General features: G+C 35.1%; 1 protein-coding gene across 1 annotated transcript in view; it reads right to left on the reverse strand.

Annotated features, from left to right (window-relative positions):
• The window catches only part of LOC122400560 (hemicentin-1-like), a 339,168-nt gene that overhangs the window by 32,741 nt on the left and 284,992 nt on the right, over positions 1–21,435 (reverse strand). The window contains exons 8-9 of the mRNA XM_043402083.1: positions 11,592–11,926; positions 6,121–6,487 (exon numbers count right to left, since the gene is read on the reverse strand). Of these exons, the coding sequence (XP_043258018.1) occupies positions 6,121–6,487; positions 11,592–11,926 (702 nt within the window). The remainder of the gene's footprint in view (positions 1–6,120; positions 6,488–11,591; positions 11,927–21,435) is intronic.

Below are 21,435 nucleotides of genomic sequence, written 5' to 3' on the forward strand. Positions count from 1 at the left end.
TATCGGTGAATTATTTCAAATATTGTGCCAATCGATTTATGGTAATTTTTCCTTTAATATCATCTGAAAGTTGTCGAATAGCAGGTCGTTAAATTCACTTCGACGTCGCCTACAATACAATGAAGTTAAAAATACCTAGTTCCATTTAAAAATATACCAGTGACCTTAATTATTTTATTGAAAATCAATTTTCAGGAACTGCAATTTCTTGTCGGTTAAACACTGATTAACTTCGATAGGAAACATTTTTTTATCAGGCCATCAAAAAGGGCTGAAAAATCGTGGAGACTAATTCGTACTTTACCTTGTATATTTCCTATTTACTATTTTCTATTTATCAAATTTTATCCGGTTCTATACAAGAAAATATAAATCAAACATATTTTTCTCAGAAAACGAACAATAAGAATAAAAGTGAATAATGATTCATTGTACGTATACTCCAAAAAAAGCCGTGAAGTTAAATAGCGCTAAAATAGCATTGTATGATAGAAATTCTAAACGAAATTTTAAAAACTGTCGCTTAGTGTTAAGTCATTAAGTATCTTTCCCTTAACCCAACAGATATCAAACCAACGCTCTTGTGAAACATACCGTAAACGTATCGTCCGTATGGACTGGCACGGGGTGTTGGTATTTATCATAAACAATTCGCAGGCGGTATTGTGGAAGGGCACTGAAAGCCATTGAAACAGTCTCTACACACAGCAGAAGAGATATAGGTGTCCGTTGATTGAGTGTAATCTGTTTTGTTAATTGCAAGGTCCGCAGAGTCCGATACCTGCGGTTGCGTTGCGCTGCGTTCAACGTTACAAGCCAACCCGCCCTCTTCCCAGCCCCCTTGTCGTTCCTTCGACTCTGCGCGCGAGCTCGCAACAAACCCAACCACACAGAGGGTCCCTTATGGGGGCCACAGGGTGCAGGGCTCGGTGACGGGGCGAGTTTGAGGGTCGGTTAACCGACTAATTGCAGTACTGACGCGCCCGTTCGGACTATTTGCGCAATTGCAATCATATCCGCCGTTCTTGTATCACCTACCATGGGTGGTCGATGCCTGATGCCAGTCGTGTCCACGCGCTAATTAACCGACAAAAGCGGACTTCGAAGTTTCTGAAGCAGCCGTGTCATTTTTCAAAAACCAAACCCCGCAGACATCGGTCGCCGCGTCGCCGTTAGGGGACAACTGACCTTTTTCCTCGCAAATTTCGACCACGAGCGTGAAAACGAGAACGATGGATTTGCACAAGCCGGTCTCCCTTTGATCGACATTTCATATCTGCGCCCGCTGCTCGCTTTTTACGAGCGATTCGAAGTTTTATTTCGATACTTGGGATACTCTATTATATGGTCGAGCGAGTTTTATTATCACCGCGGTATTAATTGTCGTGTGGCGTTAATTTGCTGAGGGTCTGAACTCGTGAGAATCGTAGGAAGCGAGAAAAGGAAAGGAGGGGGCGCTAGTGGACTCATCAGTAAGGCTTTTTAGCCTTGCCTTAGACGACTGGACGGGGTCGGTCGAGCACTTGTGAGAGCGCGTCCCCTCTGGTGGCGAACATGGGAAGCGACGCCACAGTCGTATCGTGATATCGAACTCTTCAATTTTAGCATATTCTTGAAACAAATAGTGGGATTCGTTGTAATCCACATTTATTCACATTGATTGTCAATTAGTATCCACTACTAATAACAAAGTACGAGGGTTGATTGATAATTTAGGTTTCCAACAACACCACAAGTGGTGTTTATTTCAGAAAGACTTATTATCTGTATTAGTTTACATATGTTATGCTTTTATTTGCAACAAGACTCGTCAACTAAGTATTAATTTACATTTTACACTGTAGTTTTATTCTCCAACCATTTCAACGACCGTAGCCCGTCCCAGTTCTAAACGTCGAGTTCGAGAGTCGATGAAAAGAAACAGATACCTTTTTCGATCGTACCTTCCAATTTATTATTTACTCTGATCATTTTCCGCTCCGTCCATTGGACCAAACTGGGATTCAAGAACAGACTCAAGGCCGGGACTTCCGTTCCCTCCTCTGTTTTTGTCAACGGTAAGAAGTTCGTTCCGCGAGCGTCCGAGTTTTCCCAGACTTCCCTTTCCGCCTTCGAGATAATACGAAAATAATCATCGCCGGTAACGAGAAAACTTCTGGACGCTTTACTGAACTCGATAATGTAAATAACTTTGTCCCAGTCGAATTACAGAATCCTAGATCTACGAGCATCGAGAGTTTCATTCTCGGCGACCATGTTGCTTGATCCTGACGAATTGGCGAATGGCGAAACGGAATATTGACGGAGATTAACTTGCTTCATCAAATCAGGTATTTGAGACGATTCCTCGATAAGAGAATTATCATCCTGCGACACGTATCGCGAATTAATCAAGTGCTGATTCAATGTACCGTTGCCAACGCTGTTCCGAAAGATTATCGCGAAATTTTCTTAATTACAAGAGTAGGAAAAAGTTTTAATTAACATCGTGTTCAGACCCTTCCACTGTGAGATACCATCGGTTTAAGTAACGGAGTGTAATATATGCAGTGTCGGTTTTACAGTGGCATAAATACCGAGTTATTGCTTGTAAAACGAATGAATATATCAAATTAATTTCTAACTATATTTAGTGAGAATGCATTCGATCAATATTTGTGGAGCATTTTAATCTTATACTTTGTTCTATTATGCATCAACCTCTTCCCGTCTGAACTTTTTGCGTTAAATAATTTCGGGTGAATTTAATATCGCTAAATGTGTTTTAAAAACCGACTAAAGAATTCTGACATTCGAATATATAATTCAAAGTAATAACATTTACTAAATTAAAAGACTAAATTCTAGATTTTATATTTTCTATACCCACAGAGATGGAAATAGATATTTTGTAGAATTTATTAAAACAAAATTACTTAGAGTTTCCCAAAAAAATCACTTTATAAAAGGTGCTACTTACTTTTTTATTATTACTGGTTTTGTGACGTAGGATACAAGCTCTTTAAAATCACTCTGTATATCGGAGATATCAGTATCGAAATAACAATTAAGGGTTTAGTAATTGCACCGTTCATTGCTTTTCATGAAAAAAAACGATTCTCGTTTAATTGCTTCTGCTTCCAATCATTGCACGATTGCCAGCCACTGCCATTAATACTCGGAACAAGTACAGCAGAAAGTAGTTGCACAATGAATTGGGCAGGGCGATGATTTAAATCGAAGTTTGCAAAATATGGCTATTGGCGCTGGTGGACGAAGAGTATTTGATTTTGTTTAACGTTCAACGTATCGAACAATAGACTTGCCGTATATTATCATGATTTGCGATTAGACTTTCTCTAAGATAGTATTTCGCAGTTAGATTCCTGTCACGACATTTTCCCTTATGATTCATTTCGCCAGAAAGTTATTTCTGTGAAGCTGACGCACTCATGGTATGTAAGACAATATAAGGGCTGCTAGACTTGGTATGTCAATGTTTCAAACGTTTAATGTTTCTGAGTGATATTAAAAATATGTGAAATATAAATCCTCCTTTTGTATCATTTTTAATGTAAGTAATGCTTGATATTGGGTGGAATGTAGAAAGAAACGCTTTTTAAAATTAATGTTTATTTTTCTAGTATCCTATTAATAAGGTGACGATTATATCAATAGTTATGTTAATCGTCAAAGCATTAATTTTTTTGTTTTCTTCTTCCGTCTCGTTTTTATGTTACTCACAGTAATTCATTAACTCTGTCATAAAAAGTTTGCGAAATATTTATATTTACAAATGTCGACTGAATATGCATTTTGTTTCATCTTCAATTGTCATAAATAATTGTTAGACTGCGGATCTTTATGGAAATTCTTATTTTTATTAATAGAATTAATGAATTGGGAAGGGTTGTCTCAATCCTTAAATATAATAGTCCGTATCTTATAATACTTGAAGTATTTTTTATATTTTTGAGAACTAAAATTCCCCATAAATGCATAAATATCTGCAGTTTAATAATTATACAAGATAATACAAAATAATTCTACATCATTCACCATGTAATGATCGTTTCATAGATTCATCAATGGAACCAATAAAGTTTTGTTACGTAAATCACTTTCTTTAGATATTCTGCATTTGAAAGGTATAACGTAAGGTCATTGACAATTTAATACTTTAAGAGACATTTCATCTGGTTTTATTTAATATTAAAACAAACCTAAAACGCTAATAATTTTAGAAACTATTCTTTCATAATGTTTCAATTACATATTCTTCAAAATTAAAAGAAAATGTAGCTATTTGTAAATTTGAAACATATCTAAAAAACCAATTGAATTGTTAATAACCTTACCTTCATCAAATCAAAAAAATTGATTTAGCTAAAAAAAATTAGCAACCTCCATTTAAAAAAGAGTGTATTACGGAGTGTGTTAATCAGTGTAAAATTTTCTTGTACAATTTTCTAACTTCTCTTGGAACAGAACTATGAAATTAGTAAATTCCAGCTCTTTTTCAGGCTTGACAGGCAGAGAGAATGTCTTGTTGAAAATAACCTCAAGATATTCGTAATTAGACTACTCTATGCATTAAGTAATTGTTTCGTATCAAAGGATGATGACCCGTAATTGAATAAATATATCGTAAACCATTAGAAAGTTTCTATTATCGAAATTCACGCTACTTCACTTTGAATAAATAAAATTATGTTGGTCCTAATCGATATCTAAATTTAATCGATTCGAAGAATGTCACCGAAAACGTAAACGTACGTCTGGTTGGCGTTGACGTTTGGATGTAGCCTTTGAAGGTAGTCGAGTTGGTTGTCTGAATACCGAAACGTTTAAGAAAAAGAAATGTACTTAAAGAAAAGAGGAGAACAAAAGGGGATTTCCGGACGGAAAGAACGTGCGTGAGAAAAGTTAAAAGAACTCCTGCAAAGGACTCATCCGTTTTCATTGAGGATGCTTAAGCAACTGCTTGTTAGTAAAGTGTGTGTTTCAGTTATTAGTTGATCGTTTATTTAGTTAAAAGTTTCAAACAAAAGAGAAATAGTTGATGAAGTTGTTTCTCTGAAAAATATATGTTGCAATACGTAGAATAAATGTAAAAATTCACCAGTGTCATAAATAATACCATTTTCGGAGAAATTACTAGAAAAACACACACTTGTAAAACGGGAGTACTCGTTTCTCATTGGTGATGTGTTAAAATATGTTGTAGATATTAATATTCTAAGCAACTTTTCCCAATACATATTACCGCCGTTCGACCTTAGTTTCCGAGATATTCGCAGAAACTTTTGTGGCGGTGCTTCCCATGCTCGCCACCAGAGGGATCGCGTTCTCACAAGCGCTCGACCGGCCCGTCGGTTGCTATATATACATTCTTTGACCGACTTCCCAACATCCCAGTCGCCTAAGGCAGGGCCTACTAGGAACCCTTACTGATGAGTCCACTAGCAGGCCCGAAAGCCCCCTCCTTTCCTTTTCTGTCCTAAGATAATTTCTCTGAGTTCCTACCCGCAGCAGCGCCACACTTTAATGAAATATTATTTCTGTCATGCTTCGTTCTATCATATAAATGTGTGCAACTGTCCTTATTCCATAGATTAAGTATGAGAAACACCATTCCGTAACTCTGATTATTAGTATACATGTGACAAAAAGAGACAGTTAAGACACAATTAATTTGTGGCGGGTTGAAATAAAATGATTTCAAACAAAATGAAAAGAGTGACAAGACAAGGCTTGGTCGCCCGAGTGGATCCGATAGCAGTAGCTCCAAGAGCAATGGTTGATGAAGTTGTTTCTCCGACAAATAAATAATCATGATCGATATAAGCAAAAAAAAAAACGTAAATGAAAGAATATGTTTGAAGCTAGAATTGTTATCGTCGCTGTGGCTATTAGAAAAATGTATAGTTATTTTCCCAGAGAACTGTAAAATTATACTGTTCCGCAAACTGCATTAGCAGCGCGCGGCCTATAATCACGACGCAAAGAGGGTTAAACTAGCAGGAAACGTCCACGGGAAGTCGTTTAATGCAGCGAGTCATTTCTTATCGGTAGGTCAATTTGACATCTGTCAAACTCTTTCGCTAAACACCAGGCGTATTAGAAAGTCAATGCACTCACCGGTCGTGTACATGGCGACACCTTTCAGGGTCACTGGCTCGAGAATGGCAGGCTCGCTCCTCCCTTTCGCATTAATCGCGTACAAAAAAAGTCGATAGCTCCTTCCTGTCGTTAGGCCTGCTACCTCGAACGCTGGCCCGTTCGGATTCACCGGGATGGTTCTGTTGAGTAAAATCGGTCCGCCGTCCTCGTCGGCGACTACCTCCAATTGGTAGCTGTAAATTGGAAGACCGCCGTCGTAACCCTCCAAGCATCGCACCTGCAGCCCGGTTCCAGATTTCGCGCTGAGCTCCTCCGCGTCCAACGGCGCTGACATTTCCGTCGCGCTGCAATTGTGCAGAGGATACGGCCGGCCTGCGGCTATCACCTGAAAAAACAAACATTTGTTTTTGATTGAATATCGAGAGAATTTCATTTCTACCTCTATGGTATTGACTATGGTATGACTATGATATTGTCTCGGCGTAGCTAGTGATTTTTTTGGCGAAATATTTTTCCGAACGCGCGTCAGTTTTTATTCAACGTTTGTCCACTACCTGAAACTACATACGTTAAACTACAATTTCACTACGTTTCGCTATAGACACGTAATAAGAAAATTAGCTGAATGGAAAAAGGTTTTATAAAATGAATATTTATCGATATCGTTGCAGTTTTTGACTTCGAACTGTTATGGTTTGGGTAAGACGATTAACACGAATGTATTCATAGACTTATTATTATTTTAATAATACTTTAAGATTACATAGTGTAACTTTTAGAAAATGAAAAAAGCATGTAACATCATCGAGTATAGTGAACTAGTCGTCGCGCGGGAGAGACCCATTCGGATCGGTCTCATACGTGGCGACACTGCATTCCTCAATACAAACTATGGAAGAATTTTATTTCTTACATTTTCTTGAAAGTTTTAGTATCGTGGAATTGACAAAATTGTATAGCAAGTTGCACAATTATAATAGTAAAGTTAATAGTCAATAAAAGGACTACAAGGTTTTAGCATCAAGAAATGAAAGAAAATTATCTGAATGGAAGGTTTCATAAAATGAATTTTTGTCGTTATCATGTAGTTCTTGATCTCGAATTGTGGAAGAATTTTATTTCTTACATTTTCTCGAAAGTTTTAGTGTTGAAAAGTTGACAAAATTGTATAGCAAGTTGCAAAATTATAATAGTAAACATTGAATAGTAGAGTGAATAGGCAATAAAAGGACTACAAGGTTTTGACATCAAGAAATGAAAGAAAATTATCTGAATGGAAGAAGGTTTTATAAAATGACTTTTTATCGCTATCGTTGTAGTTTTTGATCTCGAGCTATAGAAGAATTTTATTTCTTACATTCTCAAAGTTTTAGTGTCGTGGAATTAGCAAAATTATATAGCAAGTTGCAAAATTATAACAGTAAAAATTGAATAGTAGAGTGAATAGGCAATAAAAGGACTACAAGGTTTTGACATCAAGAAATGAAAGAAAGAGTCCGACTGGCTGACACGATTCCGATCATTTTGCTCATCATTCATTAAGACGATTCTAGTTTAGTATGATTGTGATTATTGTGAGAATTAAAATTCTAAAAAAAAGAATTCTCCTTATTATTTTTTTAATTCTAAGTACTTAGAATTTGTTAAAAATGATTATTTTTGTTTGTTGCAATGCTACTGAAAAGTATTTTCTTCTGTAAAGGATAGACTCCCAGCAATTTCTTCAACTTCCATATTTGTAATTCAAATCATTTTTCTTGGCAATGTTTTTGCAATATTTTCTCGGTACAGTGGGCAAGATGAAGCATTTCCACTGAAGCTCGACAAAAGCTGGATTCGCTAAATCCTCTCCTTTCAGTACTTCCTTGTGCTCGTCAAATGAAGCTAGGCTTATAGTACTCTAACGACGGAGAGACTACAGACAGAGAACAGACGATGATAGAAATATGTACATTTGGGATACGACGGAAGAGTACACAATGCGTAGAATTTATAGAGAAAGTAACTCCAAATTCGACATGCATCCAATGCAATCCTTGCAATGTGTGCATCCTTGTGCGTTTATCGATATGTATGAACGTGTAGGATATTCCACGGCAGACATAACTACGCTTAGATTGAATAGATCTACGTAGCTATCATGAGGTATTGTGCCTATTGAATTAATTAATTCGGGCTGATTGATGAGATTGTTCGAAGCTGTTACACGTCTTTGTAGAAATACTTATTAGTACGAACATACGCATGTACTCGTGAAAATGAGGAACAAAATTATACAATACTTTGTATACTAAATAATGTAACAGAAAGAGAATTTAAGGACTTATAGTATGTACTCACAAAAGTGTCTAATATAAGCAATTTTTCTGAAACAATAACGTAAGTGTCTAACTTTTATTTAAAAAATGTTGTATTAAATAATCCACGTCCACGTTACGTTAAAGCTTTGTTGTTAAATTGTTTAATATCTTCATAATGATTTTCTCTAATATGAAACACAAAAGAATTTAATTACCTGCATTATTGGATAAATATTTTCCCAAGAAATTTCAGCTATAAAATAAGAATTAAGTTTTCACAGTATCAGCACACTATTTGCAACCTATTTAGAACAAAGGAACGATTAGAAATTGTAAACGGTTCTTAGCGATCAACTTCTTCTATGATAAATATAAGAGAATTAATTAACAGAAACAACGCGTGAAAGATGAAAATTTGAATTCAAGGCGGCTGAATGGCGCAGGGAATAAAAGATTTATTGTCAAACTCGAGCCAGCGCCCCAGAGATTCATTAACCTTTTAACTAGCAGTCCCGAGTTATTTTCATATTTTTTTAATTACTCCGCGACCATTGAAAATCCCGAATAAACCGAGTAATTCATGTTTTAATGCGCGGACATTCGCCGTGAATAGAGTTTGAAACGATAACTTGACATTTTTTCGGTAAAAATGCGTAGCTTTTAAAATTTGTTGATTTTTGTATCATCGGTGCACCGTGTCGGAGAATTAGGAACGAATGTGAAAGTCGACCGACGTCCATCAAATATCTACCTTGGCCGACCATTTTCCATTTTCGAAGGAATTCGATTCTGGACCATTAAAAGCAATTCTGTGTTTGCACGTCCAATCGGCAATGACGGCCGTCGCGTTCGAATAACGTATCGCAAAGTGGGATCAGCATTTCCCTCTAATCGAACCAATTCCTGGTCTTGATTTTTTCCTAACACATCGCTCGCAAACTGCTTTCCAAAATTCGTATGCGTCCAGTTTTCATTTTGTCCGCTTACTGGTACAGATAATTGAACCAATCACTCTAATAATTTTGTATCGAGCATCAATTGCAAGAGAAATGAAATTGCCTATACAGAAGTTATCGTAGAAGGACATTTATACTATTTTTTATTATTTATATAATTTTATGTCATTCTTCCAAAATGAATAATTTAAACATGTATCAGAAAGGTAATAGATATACCTAAATCTTGAAATTGTTAAAAATAATTTTTTAAGTTATCGAAAATCATTGCTTTCAGATGATATACGACTTATAGTAGTCACATAGTTAAAATTGGTTTGTTTCATAAAACTTGTATACCTATTTAAAAATAATGATTTTCACTATTGTTTTTACACAAGTCTCATTAAAATATCTTTAACCTTTCAAAAATTGTGTGACAGGTCCCCTATAATTTTGAGAACTTCTATTTTTTATTGTTCTACCAGGTATTAAAAATATCATTGATTATATTTATTTAAAAATTATCATAATTTATTTGAAGTTATATCATATGAAATTATTTAATACGTATCTCAACTTTTCTAATTACTTGTTCCATCTTGTACATTGGAAAGAACTTTGTTCAAAGTATTGAAAGACACTTCTTAAATTACTTTTTTGTATAAAATACAAGATAAAACCATAAATTTTTAAAGCTCACAATTTGATTTAATTACATAGCGTAAAGATAGATTGCATATTTCATATACAGTGAGAGAAGAAAATTAACTGTGAACATTTGAGAAATTGTATGAACTTGGAAATCGTTCTAACAGGTGAAAATATGGAGAATAGGTATCAGAGATGATACGTAAGTTCTAAATGCAAGTACATCGCCGTAGTTTATCCGCCAAATTTTTGATAAATAATTAATCTATTGTGAGCGACAAAGCAATAATTTTTATATGTATACATTATATTTATTTTTATACTGACTTTCGATAAGAGCGTTTTTCTGTTGGAAGAGTTAAAGTCACGTATCAGGTTTCATTTTTCTCCGTTCGTTCGGTCGAAAGACATCGCAGTTCACGCACACAGGCACACCGATATCATTGCGAAAATGGTCAAATCGTGTTGATGCTCAAAACGTGCATGTCAGTTGGAAACACAAAGTCGAATCTTTTACTCTTTTTCTGCGATACGCGTACCATGGAGAAAATAAAGAAGTAAATGGATGAACCGAAATAAAAAATGTACATCACGAAAAGCTGACAAAGAAAACTTTTTACAAATTAAAGTTGCTTCTCTCATACAGTTACCAGAGTTTCCCTAAAGGCGTATAAAATGAAACAAATTAGGAAGGAACACGACTCTCCTCTAATAAATTAAAAAATATGTTTTTCAGTTAACAAATATAATTATGAGAATAAATGAAGCGTAACTTGACCTGTTAAATTAATTTAGTACAATTTGAACCGATAATAATGAATTGTATAGACTACAAAGTGTATATAATATACAATGTGATCCACATAAAGTGTTACAAGTTGTTTTTTAAAAAGTAATAAACATATTGACTTCATTTATTTGTAGTTAAATGATTCAGGGGGATTGATTATTTAGTTTGATGAAATAATAACTCTAATAAATAAATTATTAATAACTAATAATAAGAGAAATTGTTGCACATGAAAATATTAGCCTTCCTAAACCTAAAAATTCAATTAAAGAAAAACAAATGAAATCAATACCTTGATTGATTTTTAAGAAAACTATTTGTAACACTTTGTCTGGGCCACATCATATATCATAGTGCAAATAATAATTTGTACTATAATTCTAATTTTATCTTAGTGGTTGTTTGAGTTAATAATCATATTCTGGAAAGACAAATTTACCCTTCAGTAGCAACATTACTTCATTATTATTTTAATTCAATATTAATTTCAGTTTCCCACTTTTATATTTCATTATATTACTAATTCATTGCCTCTGCTTTATTTCATGAATTCATTAACTGAAACATTCTAAATAAAAGAGTTTCATACATTGTTCCTACAATCACAGAGAAACATAGTATATTATTTAACGAAGAATATTAATCTTGAGGACTAGAAATGTTGCATGCCTCAACAGAAAGATGATTAAATGCATTTTCGATTAACGATGATAGAGCACATTGCAGTAGAAATAATTTTGGACGTTACCGTGTTAAATTTAACGAATTGCGAGCACAAGCGTAACTCGTGGGAAATAAGAGAGGCACATTTACCTGAAAGAGGCACGGTGCTCGTTGCTTGCCAACCTGGTTGGTCGCCCAGCATGCCACCGTGCCATAGTCCATTTCCGTTGCTGGCGTGTAGTTTAGCCTGGAACCGTGAAACTGTTGGTACTCCTTCAGGCTCTCGGCGACGGACGGTGTCTCGGGCGCTGGCACGTGAGAGTAACGAGAATGAGGAACCTCCACCAGCTCCCCGGAATTATTGAATGTCCAGTGGAAGGTCAACGGTGCCGGATGACTCTCCACGGAACAAACCAACGATACGGTTTCCTGTTTCAAGGCGCCGACCACAACCTCGCTTCTACCCTCTTTGCAGACCGGGGTATCTGAAAGCATGCGTTACGTTTCTCCCTATTACAATTTTTTATTATTTTTTGTTAAAAATTACAACTACATGGTTCCTTCTTAAGGATTTATCCAAGGGTATACTCCATTTTAGCGTTTTGGAAACATCAGTTTGTTTTGCCTCCATTTTCTGATACTGTAGAAACTTGAAACGTGCTCCCAAACGACATTAATCGTATTTATAAAAATAATAGAAACAAATTATAACTACATTCAATTTAAATTAATAATAGTTATTTAAGTTATTACTACATGGTTCTTGAGGATTTATCGAAGGATGTACACCATTTTGGTACTCTAGAAACATTAGTTTGTTTTGCCTCCATTTTCTGATACTGTAAGAACTTGAAATGTGCTCCCAAACGACGTTAACCGTATTTATAAAAATAATAGAAACAAATTATAACTACATTCAATTTAAATTAATAATAGTTATTTAAGTTATTACTACATGGTTCTTGAGAATTTATCGAAGGATGTACACCATTTTGGTACTCTAGAAACATTAGTTTGTTTTGCCTCCATTTTCTGATACTGTAGGAACTTGAAACGTGCTCCCAAACGACGTTAACCGTATTTATAAAAATAATAGAAACAAATTATAACTACATTCAATTTAAATTAATAATAGTTATTTAAGTTATTACTACATGGTTCTTGAGGATTTATCGAAGGATGTACACCATTTTGGTACTCTAGAAACATTAGTTTGTTTTGCCTCCATTTTCTGATACTGTAGGAACTTGAAACGTGCTCCCAAACGACGTTAACCGTATTTATAAAAATAATAGAAACAAATTATAACTACATTCAATTTAAATTAATAATAGTTATTTAAGTTATTACTACATGGTTCTTGAGGATTTATCGAAGGATGTACACCATTTTGGTACTCTAGAAACATTAGTTTGTTTTGCCTCCATTTTCTGATACTGTACGAACTTAAAATGTGCTCCCAAACGACATTAATCGAATTTGTAAATATTATAGAAAAAAATTGTATTATACAAATTCCAGGTGTACCAGGTGCATTCTAAGAGTTTCAAGATAATATCTTGAACAGTTTGTTTCTATGAAGTCTTAGACATAACCTACTTTTTTCGTATTTCAACAAGAATAAATCTTCGGGTCTCTGCAAACGTGTATTACGTCTCTCTTTATTACAATTTTTTTACTATTTTTTTTTAAAGTTATATCTACATGGTTCTTGAGGATTTATCGAAGGATATACACCATTTTGGTACTCTGGAAACATCAGTTTGTTTTGCCTCCATTTTTTGATACTATAGGAACTTAAAACGTGCTCCCAAGCGATATTATTCGAATTTATAAAAATAATAGAAGAAATTGTATTACGCAAATCCCAGATGTACCACGTATATTGTGGGAGTTTTAAGATAATATCTTGAACTGTTTGTTTCTATGAAGTTTTAGACATAACCTACTTTTTTCGTATTTCAACAAGAATAAACCTTAGAGTCTCTGCAAACGTGTGTTACGTTTCTCTTTATTACAATTTTTTTTGAAAGTTATAATTACATGTACATCATTTTGGTACTCTGGAAACATCAGTTTGTTTTGCCTCCATTTTCTGATACTATAGGAACTTGAAACGTGCTCCCAAACGGTATTATTCGAATTTATAAAAGTAACAGTGCTACAATAGAAGAAATTTTGCTATGCAAATGTCAGGTGTACTATGTACATTGCCGCGGTTTTAAAATAATATCTTGAACAGTTTGTTTCTACAAAATTTCAGACATAACCTATCTTTTTCGTAGTTTCACAAGAATAGACCTTTCGGTACAGTAATTTCCATTTACGTTATACATTCAGATAAAGAAGTGTTTTAAAAAATATTGGATAAAATTCTTTTTACGAAACCTTGTTTTCGAAAGAAATACATTCCCCCGTACAAAACGAAATTAACCAACATCATTGAGAACATGTAACGATAAAATATGAAGTATTTTATATTTACAAGATACAAATCGTCCATCTTATTTTTGTGTTCCGCTCATAAACAGCAATTCAATTCAGCGAATTGAAACGTCAAAGCAGAGTAGCATTATCAATTGGCATAAAGTTACATTTTAACATTATCGAACGCTCATTGGAAATCCGAAGCGATAGAGTGAACCATAAACTGAACGGTCACTCGGATCCAATTGACCTAACACGAGGGTAAGTCAGACGGTGTACCCGGTTGTGGTTGTAGCTACTGCTCTGAACGTCTACGTAGATATATCACTATTGCAATTTAGCCAATTGGAGTAGAACCTGACGCTAACTGAGTAAATTACCTGTCATTACTAGAGCACGACACGCCGCTGAACAATAATTTCAGACGAATTAATCGTCCTTGGATCTTAAATTTAACTAATTATATCGGAAATCTCCGCGCCACGGCAATGCTCGAGTCGCTCTACTTTTTCACCTAATAAGTTGTGTTGCATGCGCAGCAACTTTCGAAACGTACTTGACAAAATTCCTACGCGTGTCGCACGCGATGAATTAATATTGTATGAGTTATTGGAAAGATAAAAAAAATGCAATTAACTCCACACATAGTAGTACCTTATTTGGGCATATTGGATCCTTAAACTTAATTAGATTTTTTTCTACGAAAACTATGTTGAATTATTTATGAGTTCCTAGTAGTGCTACAAATTAAATTGTACGTATATGAATACTTCAGTTTTAAAATTTGATAACTTCAGGGAAGTCCATAACGAACAGTTGACTATCTATTAAAAGATCCAATATATCTCGCAGAGAAGTATCGATATGGTATCGATAATTTCCGCTATCGAAAGCTATCGATAATTCTGATATTCTTGTTTTGTGATTGCAAATATATTTTAACGCTGCTTCTTAATTTTGTCAATATCCTGCGATTAAATTGAGGTTAAACTAGCTTTTTGTTTATGAAAAAATTATTTACTGTACGATAGTTTATTAGAGTTGCCGATTGGCCTAACAAAAACCAATTGTAATTTCAAATAGGTTAATAAGAAACGATTTGTTTCTATAGAAAATAAAAGATTTTCCCCTAGATTGTAATATTTCAGGCAGCAAATAAATATCGTTAATTTCATGTCCGTTTTTAATATTATTCCTGCTATTTTAAAAGAAAGCAATCAATTTTTTAACAAATTTCCACGGTAAACCATTAAACCTTGTGTAGTCTGGCAAAAAATTGAAATATGCTTGGCCTATTGGGGTTCACCTAATTCCACCAGGAACTTAGATAAATACAATGCATATACTTTATATGTTAAAAATTTCTGACTAATATCCTCAAAGTAGACCAAACTTCATCAGTTTTTACAAATACATTACATGTTTAGTAATTTTTCGAACCTCATTTTATAGTAGTACATGGTATCAGTGTATTGACATCGTATTTACGTCTAATTGTTTGAATTATTTATAGGTATTTCTTCTTAAAAAATTATGGTGAAATTGTGATCAAGTGAGAGAAACAAACTTAAAAGACAGTTAAGAAAAAACTGGTGAAAATGTATCGAATATAGAACAGAACTTTGCACACTCGCCAGAAGGGGGATACACTCTCTCACAAGTACTCGACCCACCACCTATTTCTGTATATAAACTTTTCGATGATCAAAGGTGTAACACTCCTTTCTCGTTCCCTTTTCTTTCGTCCTGCTATCTTGGAGATGCAATTGTTTTAGCAACAGTCAGACCCCAAAATATCTACTTAAGTTCATGGCCCACCCCCTCCCCTTTAAATCGCTCAACAAGAGATCAAGTTTACCGCTGTTGTATAGGAAAATCGATTATGAGTGCAAAACGAATAGAAATTATCAGGTAAAGTTTTCTGTTTCTCGGAAAAGCTAGTCTCGCGCAAAAGTAACATACAAGTAACGCGATCTACGCGGAAAGCGGACGGCCCCGAAGATCTTGCACCGGTGAAACGCATAATCTCCAACCGTGTTAAACTTAAGATGATAAAATGATAAGATGACAACATTCGGCCAACGGTACGTTCAATCGATCGTTTAATAGGAAATCCCCTTGACATCGGCATTTGCAATAGGCCATGGCATACGGAAATTCCAAATGGCACGAGCGATGATTTATGGCGGAAGCACGGAATCACGAGATGGCTCCGTTTCAATCTGATGCGTTTGATGCACTACCGAATTAATTACTAATACGAGAAATCGGCGATATCAGGTTCACGTTGGCAGACGTCGATGTATCATCAAGACCCGGCTTACTCATTGGTAATCATAGTATGTACCCACGGTACTCATTAGCACGTATTATGAACAGCTTAATACCGCTAGGAGCTATAAAGAATGACTCTGCTCCGGGTGACATTCACGAAGATTCAGGGACTTTCCCTCCAGCTCTTCAGTATACTAATTGGAATGCGTATAATGTCCTTTTATGAGATCAGCGGGAGCTTCCACGCAAAGGGTGAAAGCCACATGAGCCTCTTAGAATGACGATGTAGAGGGCGATTACCCCGTTTTGAGGAATCAGCGCACTCTAAACAGATTTACTGGTTCGCGTCCTCTAATCTTTCGCGCATTGAGTTTCACCATCTCTGAATTCAACTTCGAGGAATTTTATGGAAATATGCGTCAAACGTATGTATATTTGGCTGCGTCCTACAGCTTAATCCTTTCGGATTATTTTAAGCGTGATTTTCGGTCGGGATTCGTTAACTAGTAACTCTTTTTTATACAATTACGGTCATACTGTAAATGTATGATGAAAAATGTATCAAGGAAGATCAGAGGGAGGCAAAAAGTCTGGCCAACTGAAATACATTATTCCTAAGCTAGATTTTTCTGGTAAAGGTGTCGAAAATATCTCAACAACGCTTTCATCCTTTTAAATGGTATCGTTTATATTGTATCTTCAGTGGCAAAACAGCTGTTTAGACGATTTCAACCAATTATTCTACAAGTTACATCGAGGACCAAGCTCGTTCGAAAATGAAACAGAAATATATGTTTGTAGCCCATTGAATATTTATCGTTTATTACAATGTTTCGTTTCTGTCATCTATAATGTAGCCAAAAGAACAGATTTAATCATTCGTAATGGTTAGTTAGTGACCAAAATCATTTAATTGCAGATATTAATCCTTATACTCCTTGCAGATATTAATCCTTATTAGCCGGCATACTCGGGACTGGGGAAATACCAGAAAATCAAATATGCCAGATAATTGAATTATACCTACATATGAAGTTATAGAAACGAGGAATATAATCACAGACGAGATACACGAGTAGACCTTACATTTAATAAGTAGTCACAAAAAGTAATTCTAATTGACCCCCGCAACCGAAAATAATTTTTCTAAAATGATTTGAAATTTTTTAATTTCACCGAACAATTTCTGCACTTACCACCTGTCAATTTTTCTTAAAAATTTGTTTTTTATTTTTAATAATTTTGTTTGACGCCTTACAGAAACGTTGTTTAACACTTTTTTGTAGGTATCCATAAGCTCTACTTTTATACTTAATTTTATTGAGATACGTTTACTATTGTAGGAGTTGTAGTCGTTTGAAAATTGGACCATTTTTATGGGGTTAAGGAACAATTTCCCCAACATTTTTAGAATGTCTAAATTTTCCTTACCAAAATACGCGTTGTTTGCATTTTAAAACATTAAAATCCTTAAATCCGTTCAAGAGTTATGATTTTTTAAACATATGCATGTGGAGAAATATTTCTGGCCACCCATTATATTTTCGGTAAAGAATTTTTTTTTCAAAAGTGCGCAGGATTTCGGGAGTATGTGTGTTTACAAAAAGTAATTGTAATTGAACCTCGTAAACAAAAATAATTTGGAATTTTTTAATTTTCGCCAAAAAATTTCCGCACTTTCCAACTGTCAATTTTTCTTTAAAATTTGTTTTCCATTTTGAATAAACACAACCATGAGTAATATATTAATAAAAAATAAAATATATAAAATTCCTACGCTTGAATCGTCAACTGTTTAGTATCGACGTCACTGCTGGATGCATGGAGCTGTGACTTTTTTGTTTGTGTGAAATATTTGTCAAACATTTATCAAAGAATAATCGGGGTGAATATGCCAATTATTCGGACATTCCAGATAATCGGAACTCTACTGTATCATAACTTTAAAAAGATATCACATATATTAGATCATTCGTTATGTCAAGTTCCTTTAATGCCACTAATTTAATCCTTTGCATTATGTTAGATTGGCGTTCAACAAGGAAGAAACTATTTTCTTCAGACAAGCAAACGCACAGAATCGAAGAAGGTTGACTTTGTTCAGGGCAAATGTAAACACGCTAAATGTGTGTGTGATGGCCACGTCCAAACACGGCGGCGGGAGTATAATGGTGTGGGGTTGTTTATCCGATGATAAAGTCGGCGATTTAGTCAAAATAGACGGCAAGAGGTGTAGTACAGCCGCGTACCAGAGGAACATACCGTTCCATCTGGAGGAAGGCTGGGTGTGTAAACGATTTGTTATCCAAGGAAGACAGCGACCCAAAACACACATCGAAACTTTGTTGGTCATGTTTAGCGCGGCGGGAAGAGGAAGCAATCCTAAGGAGGATGCTTTGACCATCCCAATCTCCAAACTTTGATCCAATTAAAATGGATTAGATCTCGAGGTCTGTGCTTTCGAATAGCATGGACAAGAAAATGAAACATAGAACGAAAAAATGGGGATAAAAATACTTTTTATTTTTTAGACTTTAACGCGTTACCTAAAATTATTGAGCACGTGAGTTTACGAAAGCATAAAACATACATTCTAAAACTGTCGCAAAGAAGTCGATGAAGAATATTTTCTGCGAACGATTAAGCTTCTTATTAAAACTTCATTTTTTCGAAAATATAAACCCCTCAAATTAATTTGCATAATGTATTTCTGTATACGCAATGTACCACTATAATCACGACAAGGTCAAGTATTTTTATGTTTCCAATGCACGAACGATAATTACTATCAAGTATCATGCACTATTGCAATAGCGGAAACAAGATTAAAAAGAAGAAGAAAATAGTATCCGATCAGTGAAATTCTTTGACGACAGAGAGTAACAAAGACTGATATTTATAATAAATAATAATATAATTCTAATTTCTTATATCTCTAAAATGATCGATCACGTAATATTTTGTTATACTGATAATTTCCTTAATAATTCCATGACATATGATTTCTCGTTAAATCATGGGCATACATGTACAACACGTTAAAATTAAAATTTAAGGAATGATCTAATTCATCGAAAAAACATCAGCATTTTTTTAAATTTTGTAGCGACACTTCCGGTGCTCGCCAGCAGAAGGCTACGCTCTCTCGCAAGTACTCGATTGACTTTCTATTCCCGGTGTCCTCCTGTTATCTCGCCCACTACTTCCTACAACAGCAAACCGCCACAATTTATTTTAGCACACGAGAAAATTAGACCTCTTGTAAAATCCAGAATTGCAGTCACTTGGCCTTCCGCTCTATCCGTGGCTGATTGCAAGGATTCACCGTGACCAGCAATTTCGAGGTAGCCTTAACAAGGTTAAAATTTGTACTTTCGTTGTAAAGATTTCATGCAATACACAGTTAGAATGTTGAAAATATAATAAATAAAAATAAATTCTTAATTTCCTCCCTCCGAATGATGGAGCACATGGTGGTGCAGAAATGGTTCAACTGCATCGAGGATAAGGAAGAGGCAATCTTCGAAATTCTTGAGTGACTCGGCTTTGGACCAATGTCAACACTGCGTGGGAGAGAGACGGAGGTTAAAACACTACGATGGTTTCGCGGTTCCCTTTACTTCTGCGCGCCCCTGTCGCCCCCTGGCCTAGCTTAGCACATTGCCAGGCTGCGTTCACCTACACATGAATATTCAGCTACGCTTTACATACATTGAATATGCATCGCAGTCCTTCCTTCCCTCTTAGGTCATTTACAAGATGCAGATACGCCGGGCTACCACCAGGGGGTACCAACCATTCTAATAGAATAACTCGTGCTGTATGTTTTACAGAAAACTATCTATCCTATCCTCGCCCTGCGGGCATATCCCTTCCAGACCTTTCGCGCTGATTTTCCAGCTACGCGCTGAAGTACCCTTCAAGCCCAATTCCCGGTACGCGTACTCGGGTGCCACTTGCTATCGATTAAGTAATTATCGAGGACTCGAGGCGAGAGCTGGCAAATTAGAGAATTGGTCCGGGGAATATCAACCCGGTACTACAATTCTATTCGCGACCTCTTCCGTTGTTCTTGTGATTAACGAGTGGCAGGCTAAGGGGGATCCCTGATTAGACCAAACCAGACGCCTTTGTGCTACTTTAAGGGTAGCCGAGTTAGGCGTCGGCAAAATAAATTTTTGCTCAAATTGTTGCGCGACGGAAACCCCATTTGTTATTCCTTGTTTGACGAAGGCAATCGCGAACCCATTAATCAGAGGTCAAACACTAACAGAGTTTACTTAATATATTAACCCTAAAATAGCTTCTGGCAAATTTGACTTTTACGGTTATTTGAAATTTGATTTTGTCTGGTTTCAATTAGGCGAATTTGCACGGGGCATCAAGAGATTTCTGATTATTGTATAGGACAAAATTTTCTAAAAATATGCTTCTGGCAAATTTGATTTTTAGGGTTATTTAAAATTTGATTATCTCTGGTTTCAATTAGGCGAATTTGCATGGGGCATCAAGAGATTTCTGATGATTGTATAGGACAAAATTTTCTAAAAATATGCTTCTGGCAAATTTGATTTTTAGAGTTATTTGAAATTTGATTTTGTCTGGTTTCAATTAGGCGAATTTGCAGGGGACGTCAAAATATTTCTGATGATTGTACAGGACAAAATTTTCTAAAAATGTGTTTTCTTGGAACTTTTTACTTCTATGCAATAAAACATTCGTTTCTTAGATTAGGCATATCATTTGTGTTGTATGATATAGCATGATGCGTGTCTGTTCAAATAGGAAACTCCAGATGGAAGAAGACAAACTCATTATAAAAATATATCTTTATAATTTTTTTTCATAAATAAGTTTTGTGATATGGTAAAGCAGATACCAATCGAATAAAATAATTTGTTCCAGCGATATACCATTTAATTTGAGGGGATTTGTTATTCGCTGATTCGTAAGGAAGTGTGTTAGAATTTTCTGGTAGGCGATTAGAAAAAAAATTGTATTATTAGAATTTATAGATGTAATAACGATAAATGACTTCATTTCAAATTATTTATTATGTCACTATCAATTTGTAACGGAATAGTTAGTTAATAATTGGCAAAATTGAAAACAATTATAGATAATCTATAAATGAAAAATCAAAAAGTAAAATGGCTTATATACTATTTATTAATCGAAATCATTGTTTACGCAAATCTGAGAAAGCAAGTATTATCCGAACGATTACTTAGATATAAAATCAAAGTATTCTACACAAATGTGTCTAAGAAACGTATAATCATTGTTATAAACT

Source organism: Colletes gigas, unplaced genomic scaffold (assembly GCF_013123115.1).
Source record: "Colletes gigas isolate AHSC1104 unplaced genomic scaffold, ASM1312311v1 Colletes_gigas_Sc00019, whole genome shotgun sequence".
NCBI classification, from domain to species: domain Eukaryota; kingdom Metazoa; phylum Arthropoda; class Insecta; order Hymenoptera; family Colletidae; genus Colletes; species Colletes gigas.